Below are 20826 nucleotides of genomic sequence, written 5' to 3'. Positions count from 1 at the left end.
TCATACCTGCACTCACACCCATAATCTCAGCACCTTGGGAGTCTGAGGTGGGTAGATCACTTGAAGCCAAGAGTTTGAGACCAGCCTGGGCAATATACTGAAACTCCATCTCCAAAATAAAAACATTAGCTGGGTGTTGTGGCGCTTGCCTGTAGTCCTAGCTACTCAGGAGGCTAAGCCAAGAGGGTCCTTTGAGCCCAGAACTTGAGACTGCAACAAGCTATCAGTAGGACTACGGCACTGCACTCCAGCCTTGGGTGACAAAGTGAGACAATGTCTCTTTAAAAAAAAAAAAAAAGATTATAATAAATAATTTAAGGATTAAAAGTCAATATATGAAAATTTATATGTGAAATTTGTAATGTGAGGTAATAACCAAATCCCAAGGAAGATTTGTGTGTGTATATGTGTGTGTGTGTATATATATACACGTGTGTGTATATATATGTATACATATATATGTACTAAATCCCAAGGAAGATTTATGTATAGGTATATAATATATACACGTGTGTATATATACATACACAAATCTTCCTTGGGATTTGGTACATATATACACATATATATACACACATATATATGCCTGTACTCACACCCTTGTGTATATATATGGAAGATTTATATATATATAAAAAAAATATACACACACACTATATATATATACACACAAATCTTCCTTGGGTATATATATACATACACTATAGATACATACTATATATATACACACAAATCTTCCCTATATATATATACACACATACACAAGAGTGTGAGTACAGGTGTATACATATGTACCAAATCCCAAGGAAGATATACAAACTTGTATATCTATATACACAAACTTGTGTGTGTATATATATACAAACTTGTGTATATATGTGTGTCAATATATGAAATATATGAAATATATATATACATATATACACAGACATATATATACACACACACACATATATATACACACACAAATCTTCTTTGGGATTTGGTTATTACCTCACATTACAAATTTTACACGTAAGTTTTCATATATTGACTTTTAATAGATTTCATTAAGATTTCATTGTTTTTTAAACTGGAACACAAATGTGGTGGTATTTCTTTTAAGAATTGACTATCACTATAAACTTTCTGATAATGTATTTCATATATTGACTTTTCATCCTTAAATTCTTTATATGTATATATGTATACATATATATACATGTATACATATATATACACACATATATACACACATATTTTTTGAGATGGGGTCTCGCTTTTGTTGCCCAGGCTGGAGTGCAATGGTGCGATCTTGGCTCACTGCAACCTCCGCCTCCTGGGTTCAAGTAATTCTCCTGCCTCAGTCTCCTGAGTAGCTGTGATTATAGGTGTGCACCAACATGCCTGACTAATTTTTGTATTTTTAGTAGAGATGGGGTTTCATCATGTTGGTCAGGCTGGTCTCAAACTCCTGACCTCGTGATCCACCTGCCTCGGCCTCCCAAAGTGCTGGGATTACAGGCGTGAGCCACCATGCCCAGCCAGAAGATTGTATTTTAAACTGGAACACAAGTATGGTGGTATTTCTTTTAAGAATTAACTATGACTATAAACTTTCTGATAATCTATTTAAGTTTGTAATTACTATACTGGGAAAAACACCCTTGTTTTGAGTTTCTTTTCCATGAGGAAGAAAAATATGTATCACTTTGATTATAACAAATAGTTATGTAAATGCCAGATTTTACCGAACATGTTTACTAAGGATTACATGGCGTTGCATGTAATAGATTACTCTAGTATTTGAAGCCTGGTTACAATGCCTTGGGGATGGATATGGTTCAGAAGACTCAGACATATAAACAAAGATCTTGGATATAGAAAGTCTGGAGTCTTTTTTTTTTTTTTTTGAGGCAGAGTCTCACTCTATTGCCCAGGCTGGAGTGCAATGGCACAATCTTGGCTCACTGCAACCTCTGCCTCCCAGGTTCAAGTGATTCTCCTGCCTCAGCCTCCCAAGTAGCTGGGATTACAGGCGCTCGCAACCACATCTGGCTAATTTTTGGTATCTTTAGTAGAGATGGGATTTCACCATTTTAGCCAGGCTGGTCTCAAACTCCTGATCTTGTCATCCGCCTTCCTCGGTCTCCCAAAGTACTGGGATTACAGGCGTGAGCCACCATACCCGGCTTTGGAGTCATTTTCAAAGCAGAGATCGAACCCTTTTGAACAGGGGTCTTGTAGTCTCCCTGAGGGAGCCATCAATTATTTTAACTGATAAAGTCTGTCCACATTTTTACATCATTTAGCTCAACCTCAAGAACAAAAATAAAGTTGGTATGAAATGATATGAGAGTTTGAGTACCTTCTCCACGATACCCAGGTCTCCTTCAGCAATAACACGTCTGACTATCATTCCTGCCTTTTGAGCAATAGAATATGCTGAGGCTACCAACCGCATCAACACAGTGTTACTGGAAGCCATGATAAACTCTAAAAAGAGATCAAGAAAAATGTTTTGTTAGTTTCAAAGTCAACTACTGGTTTTATTTACTTAAATCCAACTCAGCACATATTAATTGAGCGCTAACTTGGGATTGCTCCCATTAACTGAGTAAATTCTTTAATATATATTTACTAAAAGAGACTTGGAAAAAACTCCATTTGGGCATTAACTCTCTCAATAAGTTCTGTATTTTTTATGTTTGTCTGCAGATGAGGCACGTCAAAGCATAGGAGAAACTGGCCCAGGATACTGAGCATGTGAAAAAGTTTGTGTATGAGGTGGTGGGTAATGTGCAAAGTATGTGGAAGGTGCTTTGGAGGCTAAAAATATGAGATGTAAGATTTTTGTTTGAGGAGCTAATATTTTGGTGAGCTGTAGATAAAATAATGTAACCTAATGTCTATAACATAAAACTAGGAAGTGCCAAAAGAGGTATGAATAGTATAAGGGATGTAGGTGTATAGGGCGTAATTAAAAAGGGAGGGTGTATTAGTCTGTTTTCATATGGCTATAAAGAATGACCCAAGACTGCGTAGTTTATTACTTCCAATGCCAAGAACCACAATTACTTTTGCACCAACCTAATATAAAGGAAAGAGGTTGAATTGACTCACAGTTCAGCATGACTGGGGAGGCCTAAGGAAACTGACAATCCTGGCAGAAGACAAAGGGGAAGCAAGACACCTTCTTCACAAGGTGGCAGGAAGAAATGCCAAGCAAAGGGGGAAGAGACCCTTAAAAACCATTAGATCTCATGAGAACTCACTCACTATCACGAGAATAGCATAGGGGAAAACTGCCCCCATGATTCGATTACCTCCACCTCGTCTCTCCCTTGACAGTGGGGATTATGGGGATTACAATTTAAGATGAGATTTGGGTGGGGAAACAAAGCCTCACCACATCAGAGGGATTGCATATAACTACAATTATTTTCTGAAAATCAATGAATATTCTCCGCTATTATTTACCTCCATCTTCGTCGGTAGCCAAATAAAGAGAACAAGCAACATAACAAATTATAAGGAAGAACAATCACCTGGAAAAGTAAGGCATGTCAGAGAAGTCTCTAGCTCCAATAAAATAAATAGAAAAAACAGCCTTTAGAATTAAGTACATTGCTTTTTTTTTTTTTTTTTTTTTGAGACGGAGTCTCGCTCTGTTGCCCAGGCTGGATTGCAGTGGCGCCATCTCGGCTCACTGCAACCTCTGCCTCCCGGGTTCAAGCAGTTTTCTGCCTCAGCCTCCCAAGTAGCTGGGATTACAGGTGGCCTCCACCACACTTGGCTAATTTTTGTATTTTTAGTGGACACAGGGTTGCATCATCTTGGCCAGACTGGTCTTGAACTCCTGACCTCGTGATCCACCTGCCTCAGCCTCTCAAGTGCTTAGATTACAGGCATGAGCCACTGTGCCCGGCCTGTACATTCCTTTGAAAATATGAATTCTGGCCAGGCACGGTGGTTCACACCTGTAATCCCAGCATGTTGGGAGGCCAAGGTGGGCAGATCACCTGAAGTCAGGAGTTCGAGATCAGCCTGACCAACATGGTGAAACCTCATCTCTACTAAAAACACAAAAATTAGCCGGGCATGGTGGTGCACACCTGTAATCCCAGCTACTCAGAAGGCTGAGGCAGGAGAATCGCTTGAACCTGGGAGGCGGAGATTGTAGTGAGCCGAGATCACACCATTGCACCCTAGCCTGGGTAACAGAGCGAGACTCCATCTCAAAAAAAAAAAAAAACAGAAAGAAAATATGAATTCAAATCCTGAAATTTTAGTTACTGTTCTGGATGTACCACCCACATTCCCTTCAGGATTGAAGAGCTTATTTCCCCACTTGCTGAGACAGCTCTCAACAGAAGGCCCTTAGCTGCCATCTTTCTCTGGGAGTGTATCTGCTGAGAAGGATCACTTCATCTGAAATGTCACAATAGGGAGATTTAAAGGCCATTTCCTACCCCAAGTGGGCTGCCACCCCAGCACTGAAGGGCCATCCAGCTTCCAGAATACCCTATGGGGTCAACTGAGGCCTTAGCTGAGACTGCATCACAGTCCAAGATGCCTTCTCCTATATTCTTCCCTTCCTCCCCTTCCCTCCCACAAATGATCCCAAAAGCACTCCCTAAAAAACCTCTTCCACTTTATCTCTGTCTTACAGTTTTATGGGGAATCAACCTATGACAAAAACTTCCCACCTCTAAATCAAATCAACATTATTTCATCGCAATAAGGGAACACATGATTGTTCCCTAGACAAAAGGACTATTTTATATATATATATATAGGGGGAGAGAGAGAGAGAGAGAGAGACTCTCTCTCTCTATATATATATGTTTTTTTAAAATTTTTTTTTTTTTTTTGAGATGGAGTCTCACTCTGTTGCCCAGGCTGGAGTATAGTGGTGCAATCTCAGCTCACTGCAAACTGCCTCCTGGGTTCAAGCGATTCTCCTGCCTTAGCCTCCTGAGTAGCTGGGATTATAGGCGCCTGCTACCATGCTTGGCTAATTTTTGCATTTTTAGTAAAGACAGGGTTTCACCATGTTGGCCAGGCTGGTTTCGAACTCTTGAGCTCAAGTGTTCTGCCCACCTTGGCCTCCCAAAGTGCTGGGATTACATGCCTGAGCCACCACGCTTAGCCCTGCGACTATAAAGGACATTATAAATCTCCATTCAGCAATAGTCATTGTTCTACCACAAATTTCTGACTGAATATTTGATTTGATGTGCGTTATAACCCCTTTAACATTTTTTTTCTTTTTTCTTTTTTTTTCTGAGATGTAGTCTCACTCCGTCACCCAGGCTGGAGTGCAGTGGCACAATCTTGGCTCACTGCAATCTCTGCCTCCTGGGCTCAAGTGATTCTCACGCCTCAGCCTCCCGAGTAGCTGAGATCACAGGCAGCTGACACCACGCCCGGCTAATTTTTGTATTGTTAGTAAAGACGGGGATTCACCATGTTGGCCAGGCTGGTCTTGAACTCCTGACCTCAGGAGATCCGCCTGCCTCAGCCTCCCAAAATCCTGGGATTACAGGTGTAAGGCACTGTATCCAGCCTTCTTTACATCTTGTTTCTATCATCCACATTCTATTGACAGGAATTATGAACCTAACTGAAACAATAAGTGAAGTGTTTGAAACTCTTCAGAAGGAAGATGGAATTGAAATTTATGGCCGGGCATGGTGGCTCATGCCTGTAATCCCAGCACTTTGGGAGGCCGAGGCGGGTGGATCACGAGGTCAGGAGTTCGAGACCAGCCTGACCAACATGGCAAAACCCTGTGTCTACTAAAAATACAAAAATTAGCCAGACGTAGTGCCACACACCTGTAATCCCAGCTACTCAGGAGGCTGAGGCAGGAGAATCACATGAACCCAGAAGGTGGAGCTTGCAGTGAGCCGAGATCGTGCCAGTGCACTCCAGCCTGAGCGACAGAGCAAGACTCCATCTCAAAAAAAAAAAAAAAGAAATTTATGTAAGGTAATGAATACCATACTGTGACCAATAGCTATCTGGAAATTAAGATGAAAATGAAAAGGGTTTCATTTTTGAAACGGAGTCTCGCTCTGTTGCCCAGGCTGGAGTGCAGTGGCGCGATCTCAGCTCACTGCAAACTCCGCCTCCCAGGTTCACACCATTCTCCTGCCTCAACCTCCTGAGTAGCTGGGACTTCAGGCGCCCGCGACCGTGCCCGGGTAATTTTTTGTATTTTTAGTAGAGATGGGGTTTCACCACGTTAGCCAGGATGGTCTCAATCTCCTGACCTTGTCATCCACCTGCCTCAGCCTCCCAAAGTGCTGGGATTACAGGCGTGAGTGAGCCACCACGCTCAGCCAATATAATGGGTTTCTAACTGCAGCTGACACTTGAACAACATGGGCTCGAACTGAACCGGTTCACTTTGTGGATTTTTTCCAACCAAATGCGGACAGAAAAGGTATGTAAAACCTGTAGACAGGAAAGGCTGACTTTTTAAAATATATTTTTATTTTATTTTCAAGAGAGTCTATGATCTGTTAAAACTGAGTTTTCATCTATGAGTGTTTTGGAGGGTCAACTGTGGGACTTGAGTATGTGCAGATTTCAGTATTCTCAGGGGTTCTCAGTTGATTCTCAGGGAATCAACCTCCCTCATATACTGTGGGATGACTCTATATAAAGTGTTTGTTTTATGATACCATAATCAGGCTAGATTAATTTTCTTGGCATACTAGGAGTTACATGTGGAATAAATCAGTTACAATTACTACTAATTCAGGAGCACTTCAGATAGAAAACAGAGAAATGAGGCTGGGTGCAGTGGCTCATACCTGTAATCCCAGCACTTTGGGAGGCCGGCAGATCACGAGGTCAAGAGATTGAGACCATCATGGCTAACACAGTGAAACCCGGTCTCTACTAAAAATACAAAAAATTAGCTGGGCATAGTGGTGGGCACCTGTAGTCCCAGCTACTCCAGAGCCTGAGGCAGGAGAATGGCGTGAATCCGGGAGGTGGAGGTTGCAGTGAGCCGAGATCGCACCACTGCACTCCAGCCTGGGCGACAGAGAGAGATTTTGTCTCAAAAAAAAAAAAAAAAAAAAAGAAGAAAAAAAGAAAAAGAAAAGAAAACAGAAATAATTTAGTAAACACTTTGTCGCTCTTATTTCTATTCCTTTATATCCATATCCAGGCATATATCTGATTTATTCTGCACCGGAAATGTGGTCTTTGTGCAAATGTTTTGTTCTACCCAGATGTCTTGACCATATTTTAATTATGTGTTCATATGCTCCTTCAATTCCCATGTTATGTAAGAATTCTTCTGTAATAGGATGATCACCTTCCCTCACTGTATGGTGTTGTTATAACTTTTCATAGATATCATTTACCTTTGAACCAGTTAAGCAACCATTTGAGCCTTATCAGGCTCCATAAATGACTCAACTACTTACCCTTGTATTTGCCAAGTCCATGGTGTTTTCTTCCAAGGAAAAACTTTCAGGCATTGTCTGTCTACTAATTTCATCACAAAATGATATTATATATAATAACCACCAATTAAAGCTAACATCAGCTTATAAAATATAAGAATGGGAAAAATAATAGAAGAAAATAAAAATGGGAAAAATAATGTTGATGTAAAGCACACAATGATTTATAAAGAGATTCCACAAATCGCTTTTAATTGGCAAATAGGAAAATATTTTACCATTCTTCTTTGAAGTACTTCTCTGTTCCAAACTGAATTAGTAATGAAATAGTACTATGCCCTAGCCTTAATCGTTTTCTTACGTATTTTTTAAACAGATGAATACAATTTTGGTTCTTGATTAAAAAAAAAAGAAAAAATAAATAGTCAAATTATCAAAGCACAAAATCTATACAAGAGGTCCCTTTTAGCCTTTTTAATTATGCCCCCTCCTATACTATAATGAGATTTACCTTTTGATGATACAGGTAGATCAAGAGCAAGGCCTAAACTAGCTACAGACAAGTTAACTTTCTTAAAGCAGTTCAAATAACACCATTGTACTTCCTTCTCTACCAGTTTTACATCTTTGGGCCTTAAAACACTCTTGTGAAGGTGTCTTTCCGAAAGCCTAATCTAAAACAGGATAGCGGTTAAGGGCACAGGCTCTGGAGCCAATTACCTGTGTTCAAATCCTGGCTCAGCTGTGGACTTTGAGAAAACCACTTAAATTTTCTGTACCTCAATCTGTAAAATGGAGACAATAGTACTTATAGTATAGGGCTGTTGTATTTATTAAATTAGTAACACATGTAAAGAAAACACTTGTCCCTGGCACAAGGTAAACACCAAATATACTGGCTAACCATTATTATGATTGTCCTTATTTTGGTTATTTTGCAGGGACATTAGGGCAGTGTTAAGGGCAAAGAGTTCATGTAGTTTCTCCAACAGTATTCTGACCTTGAGAATACAAAATGATAATCAACATGACCCTCAGAGTGTAGTACAGGCTTTTCTTCATAACATTCTGGCCTGAGGCTTGGAGTAGACAAGAAAAAAAGCTGTATAGCACTTAAGGCCTTCGACCTAACACCTATCCATTTGAGAAATCTTTACAACTGCCAAAGGGCTAGTTCAGAAGGATGGAAAAACAATAGGAATCAAACATTAGTTTCTTCTCATATAAAGATTGTGATCATATGAGGATTAGGATCTAAAAATGATGAGTTCCAGATCAAAATACAACAATTATTTATACTTTGGAACTTGGCCTGATGATAATGTTCAAGGTCATCTGAAAAAATAAAAATGTAAGAATAATGGAGCAAATTCTGGAAGAAGAACAATGAACAGAGGTACTCCCCTTATCAATTATCAAAATATGATAAAGTATGATTTAATCAAAATATGATATAAACGTTTGGCTAGTGAGACAAATTAAGGAAATAAATTGCAGAAATAGAATCTAACACACTAAAGGTAGTGTTTCAAATCATGGGGGAAATTTAATTTTGCATAAATGGCAGGGCAGTTGCTAAACTTTTAAATACTTTTTTTTTGTTGTTTTTTTTTGATATATAGTCTTGCTCTGTAGCCCAGGCTGGAGCGCAGTGGCTGATCTCGGCTCACTTTCACCCCCTAGAGTTCAAGCGATTCTCCTGCCTCATACACCTGAGAGCTGGCACTACAGGCACGCATTACCACGCCTAATTTTTTCAGTCAGGCCTATAGTCCCAGCTACTTGGGAGGCTGAGGTGGGTGAATCACCAGACCCTGGGAGGTCGAGGTTGCAGTGAGACATAATGGCACCACTGTACTCCAGCCTGGGCTACAGAGCAAGATCCTGTCTGGAAAAAAAAAAAAAAAAAAAAAAAAGGAAAGGAGAAGAAGAAAGAGGAAGGAGGAAGAAGGAAGAAGGAGGAAGAAGAAGGGGGAAGAAGAAAGAAGAAGAAGCAGAAGCAGAGAAAGAAAGAAAAGAAAAGAAAGGAAAAGGAAAGGAAAGAAAAGAAAAGAAAAGAAAGAAAGAAAGAAAGAAAAAGAAAGAAAGAAAGAAAGAAAGTTTGTCCTTTGTCCAGTTTGCAAGGGTGTGAAGGAACATGTACCTGAGCATTGTTGGCAAAGTAGTGAACCCTCTTAGGAGAGCTTTGAGAACTTTAATAAAATATAACACACATATCTTTTGAACCAGCAATTATATTTCCAGAGAAATCCAAATAAATCACGCAAACCTACAAATACGTAGAAATGGCAGTTGGACGAATATTTGCTATTTAAATAAATTTACTTTTAGGTGCCAAGCAGTTTCTAAATTTGGGTGCATCAACGAACTCTATCTAGGTTTGTCTTGCTATTTCTACAATATATGGCTATAAAAACCTTCCAGATCACGAAGATAAAAGCACAGATAAACAATTAAAATATTGACACTCAAGAGTCCAAGTCCGAAATTAGAATATCTGGAGAAGCAATCTGATTCACATAAACCTTTTTTATTTTATTTTATTTAACATAAATCCTATCTACCTGGCTCTTGCCCTGACCGGCAGGAGAGAAACTTACGGTGACAAACCTGGAACAACGTTGGACCAAACACACTTCAGGAGCAGCAAAAGCGCGTTATCGTAAACCCAGGTCCCTCGTCGTGTCCAGTACCGAGCTTTGGCACTGTCAATAAATCTTTCGAGATGGATGGCAGCCCTACCTCAGCTAGTGAGCATGCGGGAAACTCCGCGCAAGCGCACAACAGCGATTTAACACTGCGTCTTTAGACTCCTGATCCGCGGGAAAATAACACTTGTCCGTGTTTTCTCCAAGCTCTCCGTAGGTGCAAGTCACCTGTTGTATTAAATAAAAGCGAAAGGTGTTCCAACTTTCAAAGACTGGCTCAAAAAAAAAAAAAAGAAAAAAAAGAAAAGAAAAAAGAAAGAAAAGAAAACAAGAAGAAGGAATTAAAACATTAAGGCAGCAACAGTGTGTTGAAAAAAAAAATTGGTTTTGATTTCACCTGTCTTCCAGCCCACTTTGTACTACGTTCACTGTTTTAAAATGTTCATTGGATTAGGGATATCGCTCTGCGGCTATTTAACTTAGAACCCCTAGCGGTCCGTGGACAGGCTTCAGCAGGTCCACCACACACACCTCCACCTCCCACGCCCCACACAACAACAAAGCAACTTTATCAGAATTGTGTTAAAGATGCTTGCATATGTATGTGTGTATATATACACACACATATTTTTATATGTATAAATATATATACATTTTACATACGTGTGTGTATATATACACATATATGTGTATTTTGGGAAGGCAGCAGTGAGCCATTATCGACTCTGGGCGACAGAGCAAGCTATCTGTCTCTTAAAAATATATATGTGTGTGTATTTATATATACATAAATATATATAAAATATTAAAAAATATATAAAGTATATAAAATATAAATAAAATAAACATATATATATTTAAGAGACAGATAGCTTGCTCTATCGCCCAGAGTCGATTACGGCTCACTGCTGCCTTCCCAATTCTAGGCTCAAGCCATCCTCCCGCCTCAGCCTTCCGTGTAGCTGGGACTACCGGTACAGGTGCGCGCCACCACACCCGGCTAATTAAAAGTTTTTTTTGTACAGATGGGATCTTTTTGGGGGGCGTGGTTGGGGGAGGGGGCAGTGTCTCACCCTGTCGCCCAGGCTGGAGTGCGGTGGCGCAGTTTAGGCTCACTACAATCTCCGCTTCCTGGGTTCAAGCGATCCTTCCGCCTTACCCTCCCAAGTAGCTAGGACCACAGGCGCGCCACCACGCTGGACTAATTTTGTTTGTTTGTTTGTTTTTTAAGTAGAGACGGGGTTTCATCATATTGGCCAGGCTAGTCTTGAACTTCTGACCCCAGGTGATCCGCTCACCTCGACCTCCCAAAGTGCTGGGATTACAGGTGTGAGCCACCGCACCTAGCCTAAAAAGGCTTTTACTTCTTCATATGATTTTCACAGTAACTCTGTGAGTTAAGTAGACACTTTTTGGGAAGTGGCAAAATATACATAACTTAAATTATATCACTTTAACCATATATATATGGTTTTATTTATTTATTTTTTTTGAGACAGGCTCTCACTGTGTTGCCCAGGCAGGAATGCAGTGGTGCAATTATGGTCCACTTGCAGCCTTGACCTCCTGGGCTAAAGCGATCCTTTCACCACAGCCTCTCAAGCAGCTGGGACCACAAGCACATGCCACCACATCCAGCTAATTTTAAAAATTATTTTAGAGACAGGGGTCTCCCTATGTTGCCCAGGGTTGTCTCAAACTCCTGGGCTCAAGTGATATTTCCACTTCGAACTCCCAAAGTGCTGCGATTATAGGCATGAGCTACTGTGTCCAGCTTCTTTTATCCCTTTTTTTTTTTCTAAATTGGGTTGTTTACATTTATCTTTTTGATCTGTAGCAGCTCTTTATGCATTTTGTATATTATTATTTTTTAATGTGTAGCAAATACTTTCTTCCACAGTATACTGTAGGGAAGGCAACATAAGATGGTGGCTATGCACACACACTGGAATCTAACTGGGCTTGAATTCCAGCTGTGCTACTTAGTTGTATCATCTTGAGCAAGTTACATAACTCTATGTGCCTTAGTTTCCTTATCTGTGAAATGGAAATACTCATAGTTCCTATCGCCCATGGTTTTTTGGTATACTGTGTCTTCACCTAATCTGGTCTTGAAGATTAAATGAGTTAATTCAGGTACAGAGCTGGAGTCACTGACTGGTGAAAGGCTGACATTGATTGAGTGCTTTCTATTTATCACTTGGTTTCTCACTTTCTGGTATCTTTTTTTGGTATATACATATTTTCATATTTGTAGAAAATCTGTCTCTCTTATTTATGTGAACTAAATGTTCTGGATGTTGTGTTTTATGATTAGGAAGGCTATTCCCAAGATGTATACTCTACAATGAAATGGTAACAATTGTGAACTACTATGAATTGGACAACCAAATAGAGCAGAATCTGTCAGAAACAGGAGCAGAAGTTGCTATACATACCAAACTATTCTATGAATGGGATATAACAGGGATTTAGGGAATCTTAAAAAAAGGTTAGATTGTTTTATAATATTGTTAAAATTTATGGGAAGTCATTGATTTGGACTGAGCTCCTGCACTGGTCTATTTGCTTGTAAGGTCTGCGTTCCAGGAAATCAGGAGAGATGATAGCCAAATCCATTAAGTCAAATGGCGTCTGCTTTTCCTTCCCTGTTTCTGCTTTCTTCAACCTTTTCTGCGTATAAACCTCACCCTGTCCCCTCAGCTCATCAGAGATCCTTTCTATTTTGTAGAAAGGTTTAGGAATATCTAATGATAGCCAATTAGATCTTTAAAACTCGATTTGCTGAAATTTTATTATTTTACAATATTTTCACTGAATTTTGTGCTGCCACAATGGTAGTCATTACCCAAGTGTGCCTGTTGAGGCCTTGCCATGAGTTTAGTCCAGATTGAGATGTGCAGTATGTGCAAAGTACATGTCAAATTTCAAAGGCTCCGTATAAGAGAATATGTAAAATATCTTACTTTTTATTGGCTACATGTTAAAGTGATACAATCACAGCTCTGTTGTGTTAAATTAAAAATATAGATATTTTAAAAAAACAGGGCACAGTGATTGGACTGTGAGCCCCACCTTTCCCCGCCCCCGTGAATCTGAGCCCGCCCCTCGGCGGCTGCAAGGAGGACCCGGAGGTGGCTCAGTCTCCGCGGACTCCGGGAAGGCGGTGTCCGCCGCCCCGCCCCTCCCCGCCGCTCCCTTCCCGCCCCTTCCGTTCCCCGGGCGCGTGCGCCCTCTTATTCGGCTCTCCTAGGTTTCCTGGGGTCCTGCCGCTTTGAGCTGGGGCGGGAGCGGAGGACCCCGCGCTCAGGGGTTGCCAGACCATGCGTTGGGGGCTGCGCCCTCGCGGGCCGGAGGCGGCCGCCCTGGCCACTGCCCGAAGTTTGTGGGGTACGCCCCGCCTTCCCTGCAGCCCTGGATGGCAAGGGGCGACGAAGAGACTTCTGGTGCGGTCGGTCTCCGGGGCCAGTAACCACCAGCCGAACTCGAATACTGGCAGATACCGGGACACGGTGCTGCTGCCGCAGACCAGCTTCCCCATGAAGCTGCTGGGCCGCCAGCAGCCGGACAAGGAGCTGGAGATCCAGCAGGTACGGGCCCCGCCTCGGCGCAGGGCCTCCAGAGAGACCCGATCCGGCCGCGGGCACAGGGCGCTCGGCAGGAGCCACACCTCTGTGCCCCACGCGGGTGCGGGTGGGCGGGGGTGTGACCAGCTCGGCGGCATTCATCTGCTTCGCACAGATTTTGTGGGCTGAAAACCTAAGTGAAGAAATCTCTAGATGAATCCCTCCTTTGTAGCAGGTTCCGGAGCGGGAAATTAAGGGGTCACTAGTGATGCCCAGATACCAGCATGTATCGCACGTATGTCCCATTTCTATCGTAGGCAAAAAAGATCGACTTAGGGCACTTTTCCAGTGCCTTGTAAAAAGCAAATTCACGTGTCCACATGTAAATAAAAACCCAGGCTGGGCGCGGTAGCTCACGCCTGTAATCCCAGCACTTTGAAAGGCCAAGGCAGGAGAATCTCTTGAGCCAAGAGTTCGTGACCATATTGGCTAGACAGCCTCACCGCCCCCATCCTTAAAAAAAACCTTAAAAACCTCAATTATGATGAATAAAGGGGAAGTTGAAGCCCACTTTTTGGATCTTTTAGATCTCTAGTTGGAATTATGACTCGTTTGAAATATATAGTAGCAGTACTTCCTCTGCTGAGTCCCCTTTATAGACTATGTGTCTGTATGTGTCTGTCTCCTGTTTTAGATTGAGCTTTTTTTTTTTTTTTTTCTTTCTTTTTTTTTTTTTTTCTGAGACAGAGTCTTGCTCTCTCGCCCAGTCCAGAGTGCAATGGCGCGATCTCGGCTCACTACAACCCCCGCCTCCCGGGTTCAAGCGATTCTCCTGCCTTAGCCTCCTGAGTCGCTGGGATTACAGGTGCGCACCACCACTCCCGGCTAATTTTTATATTTTTAGTAGAGATGGGGTTTCATCATGTTGGCCAGAGTGGTCTCGAATTCCTGACCTCAAGTGATCCTCCCGCCTCGGCCTCCCAAAGTGCTGGGATTACAGGCGTGAGCCACTGTGCCCAGCCTAGACTGAACTTTCTAAGGGCAGAGATTCCTCTTGTTAGTTTCTGTAATTCTAGTCTTTAAAAATCCCTGATATTCTTGGAATATTGGTTAGGTAAATATACTTAGCCTAAATATTCTGACAGTTATAAGAGTTCATCTAATTTTTTAAAGGCTTTTTAGTACCTTCTGTATGCCAGAAAGAGTGACAGTTTCAAATGTTCTCTCGTTTAATCTTCACACCAGCCCTGTACGATGGATATTAACACTTTTTTTTTTCAGATGAGAAAGCAGACCCGTAAGTGCACAGTAACTTGGCCAAGATCACAGCAAGTGAGGGAAGGGAACTGAGACTGCCATGCACGTTGTTCCCAGATTTGGGGAATGGCAAGCATTGCAGCCAAAGAATAGCAAGAATATGTGTGTCGGGAATCTGCAGGTCCTTCAACATGGCGGGGATGAGGAGTGAAGCCTGGGAAGTGATGAGAGAATGCATGAGAACTTAGTGGAACTAAACCTTTGTGGGGTCCTGCATATCATATAGAGTTTAGACTTCAATCTGAGGTGTATGGGGAAACTACTGAAAGATTTTAAGAGATGTGTACTTAGACACGCATTTCAGAAACCTCACCTTGTGTTTCAGAGTTGAGTAGATGGAATGGAATGGATTGGAATGGAAATAAGCAAGTGTTGGCTGTTATTTATGGTTAGACTCAGGAGTATGTATTTATATGATGTTTAGATATCGTTGTTCTTTTTAAACAGAAATGTGGATTTTCAGAACTTTATTCATGGCAAAGAGAAAGAAAAGTAAAGACAGAATTTTGCCTTCATGATGGACCTCCTTATGCAAATGGTGACCCTCATGTTGGACATGCTTTAAATAAGGTAACTGTAATTTAGGTTATGACACTTGAAAGAAAGTGTTTATGTAAATACGCTTTATAAAAGTGTATTCTAATTATATGATAATTATGTAAATTTACATTTGCACATAAAACTAAAACATTTTCATAGAAAGCAGTATACAATTTTAGTACTGCATGAAAAAAGCATTGGTGGTATTTGCTTTGAGCTTGATGTTATATTAGTAAACATCATCTTATTCAGTACATAATTATTGTGCAAGACATTGTTCTAGATTCCAGGAATTTAGTCACTGAATGGGTCAATAGTGCTATTAGAGACCAGGCGCAGTGGCTTACGCCTGTAATCCCAGCACTTTGGAAGGCTGAGGTGGGTGGATCACTTGAGGTCAGGGGTTCGAGACCAGCCTGGCCAACATGACAAAACCCTGTCTCTACTAAAAATACAAAAATTAGCTGGGTTTGGTTGTGCATGCCTGTAATTCTAGCTACTCAGGAGGCTAAGGCAGGAGAATCATTTGAACCCCGGGGTCGGGGAATGGAAATTGTAGTGAGCTGAGTTCATGCCACTGCACTCCAGCCTGGGTGACAGAGCGAGGCTGTCTCAAAGTAAAAACAAAAAAAACCCACAAACTGCTATTAGAGTAGTATACATTGCATGTTATGCCATAAATTATATTGAAAACTTCTGAAACATTTGAGACGTGTTATACATCTTGCATATTTCTCAGTATTAGTGACTTCCACAGAAGCCAAACTATGCTCTACTGCTTTATAGTTCACTTTCGAATTTTTAGACATATTATATCAGATGGTAAAAATAAGCATTTACTTCTTTCAGTGGACAAAACTGATGTGCTTGATTTTATTTTGGTACATGCTATTTGATACCAATTTCATTAAAATTTTATTTTTGTTAAACTTGATATTTGAGCTGTAGATTTAAATGAAATTTTAAGAATACAGATATCTTGTACATCTTACTCAGTTTTCCCCAATGATGACATCTTGCAAAACTATAGTATATTACAACTAGGGTATTAACATTGATACAGTTAAGATGCTGAACTTTACTATACGAATCCCTCATGTTGCCCTTTTATAACCAAGTCATCTTCCTTTTGTTGCACCCTCCCTTGAATTCCTTTCAACTACGAATATATTCTCCATTTCTATATTTTTGTTATTTCAAGAATACTATTCAAATGAAAACATAGTTTATAACCTTTTGGGATTGACTTTTTTTCACTCAGCATGAATCCCTTGAGAGTCATCCAAGCTTTTTAGTAGTTTTGTTTTTTCATTGCTGAGTGGTGTTCTATGGTGTGGATGTATCACAGTTTGTTTACCCATGAACCTGTTGAAGTACAACTGGGTTGTTTACAGTTTCTGGCTATTATGAATAAAGGTGCTAAAAACATTCATGTACAGGTTTTATGTGAATGTAATTTTTTTTTTTTTTTTTAAACAGGCTCTTTTTCTCACCCAGGCTGGAATGCAGTGGCGCAATCACAGCTCACTGCAGCCTCAACCACCTGGGCTCAAGCAATCCTCTCATCTCAGCCTCCCAAGTAGCTGAGATCACAGGTGTAGGCCAGCATGCCTGGCTAATTTTTATATTTCTTGTAGAGATAGTGTTTTGCCATGTTGCTCAGGTGGGTCTTGAACTCCTGGACTCAAGCAGTTCACCTGCTTCAGCCTCCCAAAGTGCTGGGATTACAAGTGTGAGCCGTTGTGCCTGGCTGTGAATTTTCATTTCTCTGGGATAAATGCCCAAGATTGCAGTTCCTGGGTTGTATGGTAGTTGCATGTTTAGTTTTTTAATAAAATGCCAGACTGGTTTCCAGAATGGCTGTACCGTTTTACATTTTTCTTTTCTTTTTTTTTTTTTTTGAAATGGAGTCTTCCTCTTTTACCCAGGCTGGAGTGCAGGGGTACAATCTTGGTTCACTGCAACCTTCGGCTCCCAGGTTCAAGTGATTCTTCTGCTTCAGTCTCCCAAGTAGCTGGGATTACAGGTGTCCGCCACTATGCCTGGCTAATTTTTGTATTTTTAGTAGAGATGGATTTTGCCATGTTGGCCAGGCCGGTGTTGAACTCCTGACCTCGAGTGATTCACCTGCTTCTGCCTCCCAAAGTGCTGGGGTTACAGGTGTGAGCCACCATGCTCGGCCCCATTTTACATGCTTATTTAGCAGTGTATGAATGATCTGGTTTCTCTGCATTCCTGCTAGCATTTGGGTGTTGTGACTATTTTAAATTTTAGCCATTCTAACAGGTATGTAGTGATGTCTCATTTTACTTTTAATTTGCATTTTCATACTGGCTAATGATGTTGTAAGCCTTTCCATATATTCATTTGCCATGGGTTGAATCTCTTTGGTGAAATGTCCCTTTATGTCTTTTGTCCATTTCTTAATTGGATGTTTTTTCTTTTTACTGTTAAGTTTTGAGAGTTCTTTATATATTCTAGGTAATAAACCTTTTTTCAGATATGTGATTTGCAACTATTTTCTCTCAATCTGTAGTTTTTCTTTTCAATCTTTTATCAGGGTCTGTTGCATAGTAAAATTTTTTAATTTTGATGAAGTTCAATTTGTCATTTTATTCTTTTTTGAATCATACATTTAGTGTCATATCGAAGATAATTCTTTGCCTAACCCTAGAGCCTGAAGATTTTCTCATACATTTTTTTATTGTGTATATAGATATTTTTTTTTGTTTTTTAGATGGAGTCTTGCTCTGTCACCCAGGCTGGAGAGCAGGGGCACTATCTCGCTCACTGCAAGCTCTGCCTCCCAGGTTCACACCATTCTCCTGCCTCAGCCGCCCCAGCAGCTGGGACTACAGGCGCACGCCGCTATGCCCAGCTAATTTTTTGTATTTTTAGTAGAGACGAGATTTCACTGTGTTAGCCAGGATGGTCTTGATCTCCTGACCTCGTGATCCACCCGCCTCGGCCTCTCAAAGTGTTAGGATTACAGGTGGGAACCACTGCGCCCGGCCTTTCTCATATATTTTTTCTAAACGTTTTACATTTTATATTTAAGTCTGTGATCCATTTTGAGTTAATTGTTTTATAATGTGTAAGACTTACGTCATGGTTTATTTTTTTCCCATATGGATGTCTAGTTGGTTTGGTATCATTTGTTGAAAAGGCTGTCGTTCCACAATTAATTGCTTTTGTACCACTGTCAGAAATTAGTTGGGCATATTTGTGTGGATTTATTTCTGGATGCTCTGTTCTGTTCCATTGATCTATGTGTCCATTTCTTTGTGAATACCACGGTTTTGATTATTGTAGCTACAGAATAAGTATTGAAATTGGGTAGACTGATTCCTCTTATATTATTCCTTTTCAAAATTGCTTTAGCTGTTTTAGTTCCTTTGCTTTTCTATATAAATTTTGAAATAATCTTTTCTGTTGCCACACACACAAAAACTTTTGCTGGGATTTTTATAGGGATACATTAAAACCCATATGTTAGTTTGCGGGGAGTTGACATCTTTATTATGTTGACTCTTCCAATCTATGAACATGGTATATCTTTCTGTTTATTTAGGTCTTTGATTCTTTCATCAGTGTTTTGTAATTTCAGCATATAATCTGGTAACATGTTTTCTGTTTCTTTTTTTTAAGTGATTATAAATGATATTATACAGGTTGAACATTCCTAATCTGAAAATTTGAAATCTGAAGTACTGCAAGATTAGAAACTTTTTGAGCACTGACATGATGCCACAAGTGGAAAATTTTATACCTGATCTCACATGACAGATGCAGTGAATACTGTTTCATGCACAGAATTGTTTAAAATATTATATAAAATTACCTTCAGGCTATGTGCATAAGGTATTTATGACACATAAGTGAATTTCATGTGTAGAGTTGGGTCCTGTGCCCAAGATATCGTATTATGTATGTGCAAATATTCTAAAGTCTGAAAAACTCCCAAATCTGGAACATTCTAGTCCCAAGCATTTTGGAGAAGGGTACTCAACCTGTATTTTAAATTTTTATGTCTATATGTTCATGGCTAGTATATAAAATATAACTTTAAATGTTTATTTTATATCCTGTGACCTTCTTGAATATCTTTTTTGTTTCTCTATTTCTTCTTTACTGCTTTCTTTTACATTGAGTGAATATTTTGTAACGAAGCATATAAGTTTATTTTTTATTTTTTTTAGAGACACTGTCTTATCTTGTCTCCTAGGCTGGAGTCTGGTCATGTGATCATAGCTCACTGCAGCCTTGAACTCTTGGACTCAGGCATTCCTCCTGCCTCAATCTCCTAAGTAGCTGGGACAACAGGCACACACCTCCACACTTGGCTAGTTTCTTTTATTTATTGTAGAGATAGGGTTTCGTTACATTGCCCAGGCTGGTATCAAACTCCTAGTCTCAAGTGATCCTCCTGCTTCAGCCTCCCAAAGTATCATGATTATAGGTGTGAGCCACTATGCCCAGCTGCATTTAAATTTCTTTAATGAATTTTTTAGATGTCTTTAATGATATTTTTAGTGTGTTTTTTGAGATAGTTTATTAGTGGTTGCCCTAGAGCTTACCATGTACATTTTAACAGAATCAGCTTCAGGTTTATGCTGGCTTAGTTTAAGTAAAATATAGAAATGTTACTCATATCCTCTTTTCTCCCTTCTTGTGGTTTTGTTGTTATGCATATTACATCTATTACGTTACAAACCTTGCATTACGTTGTTATAATTATTACTTTGCCTTTTTTTTTGAGATGGAGTCTCGCTGTGTCGCACAGGCTGGAGTGTAGTGGCGCGGTCTTGGTTCACTGCAACCTCTGCCTTCCAGGCTCGAGCGATTCTCCTGCCTCTGCCTCCCGAGTAGTTGGGATTACAGGCGCCCAGCACCACACCTGGCTAATTTTTTTGTGTATATATATTTTTTAATGGATATGGGGTTTTGCCATGTTGGTCAGGCTGGTCTCAAACTCCTGACCTCAGGTGATCGCCCGCCTTGGCCTCCCAAAGTGCTGGGATTACAGGTGTGAGCCACCAGGCCCAGCCTCCTTTGACTTTTACATCAGTTAAGAAAGTAGAAAAAATGCACTTATTACTGTTATTTATAATTACTTAATTACCTTTGCTGATCCTTTTTGTTTGTTTCTGTGGATTTAAATTACCACCTGTCGTCCTTTCCTTTTAGCCTAGAGAACTTCCTTTTATATTTCTTGTGAAGTGGGCCTGCTAGCAACAAATTCTCTCTCTCTTATTTTTTAAATATAGGAATGGCTTTATTTTTCTTTCATTTTCGAAAGATAACTTTGATAGATATCAAATTCTTGGTTGATAGGTTTTTTTTTCCTTT

At 40.3% G+C, this 20826-nt stretch overlaps 2 protein-coding genes across 5 annotated transcripts in view; one reads left to right on the top strand and one right to left on the bottom strand.

The window, feature by feature from the left end:
- BPNT1 (3'(2'), 5'-bisphosphate nucleotidase 1) overlaps positions 1-10149 on the bottom strand; it is a 30304-nt gene extending 20155 nt beyond the window's left edge. The window contains exons 1-3 of one of the 4 annotated variants that reach the window (XM_037985553.2): positions 10007-10149; positions 8127-8191; positions 2348-2475 (exon numbers count right to left, since the gene is read on the bottom strand). In XM_037985553.2, coding sequence (XP_037841481.1) covers positions 2348-2467 — 120 coding nt within the window. In that variant the 5' untranslated portion in view covers positions 2468-2475; positions 8127-8191; positions 10007-10149. The remainder of the gene's footprint in view (positions 1-2347; positions 2476-8126; positions 8192-10006) is intronic. The other 3 variants (XM_037985554.2, XM_007988402.3, XM_007988403.3) reach the window with 3 other exon arrangements.
- Positions 10150-13257: 3108 nt separating this feature from the next.
- The window catches only part of IARS2 (isoleucyl-tRNA synthetase 2, mitochondrial), a 71447-nt gene continuing 63878 nt past the window's right edge, over positions 13258-20826 (top strand). Inside the window, exons 1-2 of the mRNA XM_037985551.2 lie at positions 13258-13644; positions 15385-15507. Coding sequence (XP_037841479.1) covers positions 13378-13644; positions 15385-15507 — 390 coding nt within the window. The 5' untranslated portion in view covers positions 13258-13377. The remainder of the gene's footprint in view (positions 13645-15384; positions 15508-20826) is intronic.

The sequence above is a fragment of the Chlorocebus sabaeus genome, chromosome 25 (genome assembly GCF_047675955.1).
Source record: "Chlorocebus sabaeus isolate Y175 chromosome 25, mChlSab1.0.hap1, whole genome shotgun sequence".
Classification (NCBI taxonomy): domain Eukaryota; kingdom Metazoa; phylum Chordata; class Mammalia; order Primates; family Cercopithecidae; genus Chlorocebus; species Chlorocebus sabaeus.
The sequence above is the reverse complement of the archived record's forward strand: the minus strand, read 5'-3'. Positions and strand labels throughout refer to the sequence as shown.